This window comes from Notothenia coriiceps, unplaced genomic scaffold (assembly GCF_000735185.1).
Source record: "Notothenia coriiceps isolate Sejong01 unplaced genomic scaffold, NC01 NC01_scaffold00012113, whole genome shotgun sequence".
Lineage (NCBI taxonomy): Eukaryota > Metazoa > Chordata > Actinopteri > Perciformes > Nototheniidae > Notothenia > Notothenia coriiceps.
In genome coordinates, this window is record NW_011344814.1 from 57,122 (window position 1) to 64,542 (window position 7,421).

The following is a 7,421-nucleotide window of genomic DNA, read 5'->3' on the forward strand; positions in this document are numbered from 1 at the left end:
CATGACTACCTTTACACTGAACAAGGTGACTTTAATGACATGTTAACCCATTTCGCATAACTGTATTAGGTTAGTTGAATGCAATAATAATACGTTTAAATAAAACATATTAGGTTCAACCATGTGAAATCTGTTAACATTTAATCAAAGTCAATGTTTCAGTGTATTTATGTTAGCAAAACAATTCGTACTTTTGAGACAAAGAGAGGAGGATAGAGAAATTATATTTTTAGACATTTATTTAAATTTCTATGAACTATTTACAAATAATAGGAAGGTAGACACTGAGGAGGCAAAAGCAGAGACACATCGGAGGAGGTAACACATGTTCAACAATAGCATAATTGTTAGCATCATCATCATCATCATATATAAACTGATCTTTGGAATGTAAATAAAATAACATCAATTGAGAAACACTTGCAGAATAAAATATATAAAACAAGGTGACAGACAGAGGAAGGGGAGAGGGAAGAGGAAGTGTGCGCGCATTACATGTGCGGAGAGAGGACAAAGAGCAAGACATATAAAATTAAATCCATTCAGACATGCAACAAAAGGCTCCTTATTTTTCTCATTCCCCTGGCTAAAATTAAATTATATTTTAAACATGTCCACATGCAAGAAATGAATAGTTTGTATTGCAGGTCTTAATATTATAATCACACATTTAAAAAATATATAAAAAGCTCGTAAAGCTGTCACTTCATTGAACGAGCAATAGAAAATAGAGGACCAAGAAAAACATTAAAAATATATAAGTACAACTGAGGTAATAGGTACATTCTATAGTGCTGCGTGTATAATGTGTTTTATTTGTACCAGGATTTTGGTTTGAATATTAGTGTTTAGGCAGCTTTATAACCCCTGTTTGATTGGTAGTGGAAGATGTTTTCATTTCACTTTAATTCCCTGTATATTACATCACAACATGAACAATAAACGGACCACAAGAACTCTCCTTATCGTCCTCAGCATCATTTACAATCAACTCTGAATTCAAAAATAACTAGAAGAGAAATTTGAAAAGCTATTGTTCTCATTCAACAAAACAAAAATAATTATAGCAGCAAGACTGAAAACTTCCTGCTGTCAGATTGGATCATACCGGAGGTAATATTTTATGTTAGAGTAGGTACATGTGTGTGTGTGTGTGTGTGTGTGTGTGTGTGTGTGTGTGTGTGTGTGTGTGTGTGTGTGTGTGTGTGTGTGTGTGTGTGTGTGTGTGTGTGTAAGAATACTTCTCTTGACGAAACGTGAGTTCCATTTAATCACGCGTGGCGTGGGTGAGGGGGTAGTGGTTGTGTGGGGGAGATGGGGGGGGTGCAAGGGGGGGTAATGGGCAGAGCCGCAGTTCACCCCTTTGCTTTGTACCCGCAGAGTAAACATGACAAATGGGGCCCGAGTTTGGCATGATTAAAGATGAAAACGAGGATCCATCTTCACCAAAAAAGAAGAAAAAAAAATCTCGGGTTGAGAAAATAAAAATAAACCACACGCACGGGGGCACGTTATCCTGAGCCTATCGTGAGAGGAAGAGAGAGAGGAGTTAACAAAAATAAGAAGATAGACATACAAAAAAGCAGGGGGTGGGGGCAGACAGAATAAAAGCAAAGAAGTGGCCGCGTCATTTTCTCAGTTTGTTCCTTCGCGTACTTTTGTTCATTTCATGTTTTGTGAATGGGAACACTCCCCCCACCCCTCCCACATCATAACGTCATATTATAGTGTGTAACATCATGGGGCAATGACATCCCTCTCCACTTCCAGAGCACGGGCGTTATTCCGGTCAAAAGTGCAGGCTCCGGTGCCGCTGCGGCGTTCAGTTTGGGAACAAAAAATCTGACACCGGGCCACAGAACGGGGCTGCAGGGGCCCGGGGCGGCTCTAGGATCCGGTCAGAGCCTGGGAGTTTGTGTTGCTGCTGGCCCCAGAGCGGACCTTGGTGTTGGGCAGCTTGTGGTCCTTCTTCCATTTCATCCTCCGGTTCTGGAACCAGATCTTGATCTGCCGCTCCGAGAGGCACAGCGTGTGCGCGATCTCCACCCTGCGCCTGCGCGTCAGGTACCGGTTGAAGTGGAACTCCTTCTCGAGCTCCAAGACCTGCTGGCGCGTGTAGGCCGTCCGCGAGCGTTTCAGCTCCCCCCCTAAGTAGTTCGCGTTCACTGTGGGAATTCAAGAGCGTCACAATATTATTGTATTGAGAATAAAAACACCATGCAATCACATCCAAATTATGGCATAATAATAATTAAAATATATATAATAATAACAACAATAACAACAACAACATTCAGTAAAGCAATTATTAAGCTGAGCTAAAGCCATGTTTTCCACAGTGCGGCATTATAATGTGAATTAAAAGACAAAGACAGGGTTTGTCAGCACAATATTGGCTTGCGCTGAATACTATTGTTTTTTATCCGCTTATATTTTATATTATATCTGGGTCAGTAAACAGGAAGCGACACAGTAGCCAGATGGTAATTAAAAAAACAGCAGATAAAGCCACATGAAGAAATAAAAATGCAGCATGGAGGAGGAACACACTGCAGAATAAAAAGGCTGCAACCTGACATCATCTGTAATGATAGCAGTCCTCATTAACCCTACCACAAATACATGCAGCTGTTCCAGCCGATTTTAAGATTGTTGACTGCCTTCGCAGTGAACATGTTGTCAGGTGTCAGTGAAGGCCCTGCGGCGGTGTGAATCCTGACGCTGTCCAAATGTTGTGATTCGAAAATGGAGTTCCCATGCAGGGACGCATTTCCGAAAGCTCATATTTATTTTCTTGCAGTTTTGACACATTCGTGCCAAAAAATCCCGTAGAAATCTAAATAGGCCTTACGTCAAATCAGCCTTGAAAATGAAGGTGTTTCCGGGGGGGGGGCGGAGGCGGGGCGAGGGGGGGGGGGGGCTCAAATCACCAAGTGCTTCAAGCAATACGCCTAACACAAAGCAAACACCTTTGCAATGGAATCCGATGTCTAACACATGGCAGCTAACCGCCAAGGTTAAAATGCAAGAAATTGTTTTTTTTCTTACCGAGTATATACAGCCGGGTGCAGTGAACGCATCACGGTGCCTTATAAACGTTTTGTCGCCCCGCGAACGCGTGCTCCGGTTCTCCCAACAAGCAATAGGCAGCGAGTCTATTAGAAGCTCACCGAGAGCCAGAACAGGCTGCAGCTCTTCGCTTTTACATTAGTGTTTTACGGCCGGCTCCATAAACATGAATATTTCAGCTGCCATAAAACTTTCCCTCCCCTGGAACAACGAGTGGGGAAGAAGGGCTCGACAGAGTAAAGTACACCGTTTATACAACCAGGCCACTTAAAATCAAATTACCAAAGCATAAAAGCTAACTTATGGGCTCGCTCTGAGTTGTCATAAGGCGAGGAATTAGAGCCTGAGATCGGACTTCAAAAGGCACCTCAGCGGAGAGGTGTAATAAAAATTTATGGAGGGTGTAATTATATTGGCCCTGCAAACAGACGACCGTAAATCTCGACCCAAGGGCTACTCTTGTACTTCTGAGAAACGGTGAGAGGGGAATCCGTAGATTGTGACCGTGGACACCTAGCTGACTGCACAAAGCAGCAGCGAGGGGAGAGAGAGAGGGGGGAGAGAGGGAGAGAAGTTTGCACTTACCGATGTTTACATGGACTTTTTTCATCCACGGGTACACGACGGGGTCCTTCCGAGTGCTAGTAGGGGACGAAGTGCTGTGGCTGTTGGGCGTTTGGCCGCAAGAAGACGCGGGCGGAGGCGGGCTGGGTGTCACCGAGTCGCAGCGGTGGCTGAGCTCCGGGACAGGAGTGGGGTGTAGTCCGGTTGAGGGGAGGACGTGACCCCGGGGAGACATCACCACCGAGGCGGGCTGTCCCGGGCGATGGCATTGCGTGTACGGCGGCTCCACTCGCGGCTGGTGGTGGTTCTGGGGGGGCTGTGGGTGGTACAGGGAGTCCGGCTGGAAGGCAGCGGGATCCTGCCTCTGGGAGCTGTAATAGTCCGGAGAGTGGTTGGGCAGATAGTCGCTCTGAGAGTATTCCTCGCAGGGTGGGAACTTCGGGTCCACATAGTTGGAGTTGATCAAATAGGAGCTCATGGCCATTAATGTCAGTCTTTTTGTGGAATTGCACCTACTCGGAAAATATATAACTACAATTTATATCTCATCCCTTTACTCTTCGGTTATTCCTGTTCCGTTGAACCCTCCTACTTTTCTGTCAAGTGAACAAAGTTAAGAAGCCACGTGACGGCACTCGGCCAATGGCGCGCCTCCGGGACGGACCCGGATAAGGAAATGGGATTAAGCATATACACGGGCCCCCGCACGCGCATCATCATATGGCCTCAATTTATGGGCATTCGCAGTCTTTACAAAACTCTCCCTCCCCGGGCCCTCTCTCTCTCTGTGTATCCCTCCGCCACAAATCGGAGCGCACCAGAATCACAACAAAAACAAAGCGCGTTTGACAAAATCCGCGCACGCAAGGACACCCACGAGCAACAGTATGACAAGTCCTCCCTTATGCAAACCTTCCCCTGTTATGCGTCTGGCTGCAATTTCAAAAAGAAAAAAAAGAAGCAGCGAGAAAAGTGCTCGGGGGGAATTAAAGTGGCGCCTGCACCACCCTCTGTGTATATATTTGGGTGTGTGTGCTCGCCAAAGCTTTCTATTTTTTCTTCTTCTTTTAAATCCCTAATAACGGGGAGTGTGAGAGTGGCCCCGCGCCGCCACCCAGCAGCAGCAGCAGCAGCACGGTGTCAGAGATAAATCTGGCTTGTTTAGGATCGATAGAAAATTCATCAACTAATTCAGGTTACACGGCCTTCTAAATCACCAGCAGACCTCTGCATTAGGAATCCAGCAACGGCTCGAAAGCAGCGGTCCTCCTACACGCGCACATTTCACTTTTCAAACTCCCCTTGCATAGTAATCCAGTCGCCTTTTACCGTGCATGAATAAACAGGGACGGTATTAACATCACAGGCATGGCAAGTCCATATTACACATTCACAATAAGCGCCGGCATTTGCCCTTTAGAGATACAAGTCGTTGTTTTTCCTCCAAAATGAAATTAATCTCCCAGACCATGACGCATAACCGGGTACTACACAGGGACAGTATTTATTCTACTGTACAGTATGCAATGGTACATTCTGTTATATCTTATATATGATCACATTTTTCTTTTTCATGCAACGACCATCTGGTCCATTGAACTATTTTACTGCATGCATTTTCCTTTTATTTCAAATATGTCATATGTGGCATAGTGGGAAGAGCCGGGGACTTTAGATTTCCATTGCAAAACTACACTTCAGTTGTACATACATATATGTATAGGCTATATAGCCTACAGCCTTTTGACCATTTTAAGGGCCTACATCCATTTTTTTTAAAGAGAAAACAAACCCAAAACAATGATACATAAAATGGGCTAAAAAAACAAGAAATACTGCAGTAAATAGAATATACATTATGTTATATTCACACACACACACACACACACACACACACACACACACACACACACACACACACACACACACACACACACACACACACACACACACACACACACACCTCGCCTGCTTCCTAGATGACCAGTAGGCTACAGTCGAGCGCATCATTTTTCAACAGGACAAATAAAAAATAAAAAGAGTCCAATTCAACCAGGAATTGGCCTTTAAAACTGCACGACTGTTTGATGACCGAAACAAATAACATGGACAAAACTTGGGAGTTTTCATCACTCTGGGGCAGAACAGACACACAATAACAGTCGCTTCAAAATCAAATAATCGCCAATAAACTCGTCATATAAATACGAATATATTTGCTGAAAAGTGATTGGGATATTCTAATATGAAGCAGCGATCCGTATGATAGCAGCTCTCTTCCTCGTGCTGGATCCATCGCTGCCGTCGTGTTTAAATCCACTATATACTCCCCTAGAAGCGAATTTGTGATTGTTTCAATGATTTTTACACAAATCCGGATCTACAGGGTAGATATAGAAGACAGCGGCTCTCTGGAGGCGCGCGCTCACTCCGTCGATAGACTCTTATTGCTTTCATAAACCCCCTGTCAAGGCCATGCAGGAATATTTCCATCCATCTGTACATTGACCCCCCTCACTGCTGGGGGGGAGATCTGTGAGATGAAGTTATAATTTTCTGACACTTCCCACAAGGAAGAGTGACGATCACAAACAAAGAAATTCCTTTTTGAAGTGAATTAAAGTCACCTTTTAAATAATGTTACTGCAGCTTTAAATGGAAAACGGCTAAATATATATTAAAAATAAATAAATAAAGACATATTTTTCTTATTTAGAACTCATTTGGTGTAATACACATTGGATTATTACCTTTTCGCACACTTAACTTGTAACAATAACGAATGTACGTAAAAATGCACAAAAGATTCAAGATTCAAGGCTCATTTTGTGAAATAGTATTAATTATAGGCTAATAAGATATTATTATGTTGCCTGTTGAATCTCTTTTTGTATCTATTGAATTTCGTTTAAAATAAAAGTGTTATTCAAAATAAAAGTACAACAAAATTCCAAAGCTTTCCATCCAACCACACAATATTAAATTAAAAGTAAAGTTGTAATCATCCAAAAGAGGAATCAAATAAAAGTAAAAAAAGATCCTGGCAGAAGGGGCTCTGCGTAATGGAAGCAGAGATAAATGTCTTGGCACGCGGGAACACTGTCTTATCAGAAAGGGTTCTGAATGATTCGGCTGAAGAATGGATGGCCCGATGAATAAATGTCCTTCACTTTCGTAAATGAATTGCAGTCTGACTCCAAAACGGATTCAACTAAATAAAAAAAAAGGATCTGACCAAAGGCCTGCACTCATATAAAGCTATCCTTATTTCTACACTAAATAAATCAAATACTTCATGATTAAAACAGAAAGGTTCATTTCAATATATTAAGCATTAAACCAGTTCACATTCTACATTTATTGTTGCTTTCAAATGTGAAAGTTAATGGACAAAAACGAATAATATATGCTCCGGTAAAAAGCTCTTTGTGCTTTAAAAAGGTTTTTCCTGCCACATTTACAATGTAATTTGTTGTGCTGCATTGATTGTGTGACACTTGCACTCCCTCCCTGCTGCAGGCAATATTGCTGTTCTCTGTTTCCTCCAAAAAGTTCTCATACATCACCAAACCGGACACTAAGAGCCCGTAGCCCCGAGACTCCTCCGGCCGGGGGAGAGGCTCCGGCAGCCGGCCTCGAATCTACCCCTGCATGGCATCCCTCCTTTTTTTATTTTATTTTTAGCATTTCTATTTCTCTTTCTATTTTACTCATTATTTCTATTTTATTATAATTTGTTGTTCCAATACAATCCATCGCTGCTCAGGTGTGGGCGTCTTATGCTCACC

At 42.9% G+C, this 7,421-nt stretch overlaps 1 protein-coding gene across 1 annotated transcript; it reads right to left on the bottom strand.

Moving 5' to 3' along the window:
• Positions 1–242: 242 nt before the first annotated feature.
• Positions 243–4,536, bottom strand: hoxb4a (homeobox B4a). Its single transcript, XM_010773135.1, has 2 exons — positions 3,655–4,536; positions 243–2,165 (listed from the first exon to the last, which is right to left on the bottom strand). Exons 1-2 carry the CDS (start codon positions 4,115–4,117, stop codon positions 1,888–1,890), a joined length of 741 nt encoding a protein of 246 aa, XP_010771437.1. The 5' UTR covers positions 4,118–4,536; the 3' UTR covers positions 243–1,887.
• Between the last annotated feature and the right edge of the window lie 2,885 nt (positions 4,537–7,421).

Excerpts from the sequence above, each read along its gene's own strand:
- hoxb4a (XM_010773135.1), bottom strand. The coding sequence starts at position 4,117 with ATGGCCATGAGCTCCTATTTGATCAACTCCAACTATGTGGACCCGAAG. Across the intron at positions 2,166-3,654 it reads AAAAGTCCATGTAAACATCG|TGAACGCGAACTACTTAGGG; the intron begins GTAAGTGCAAAC and ends GAATTCCCACAG.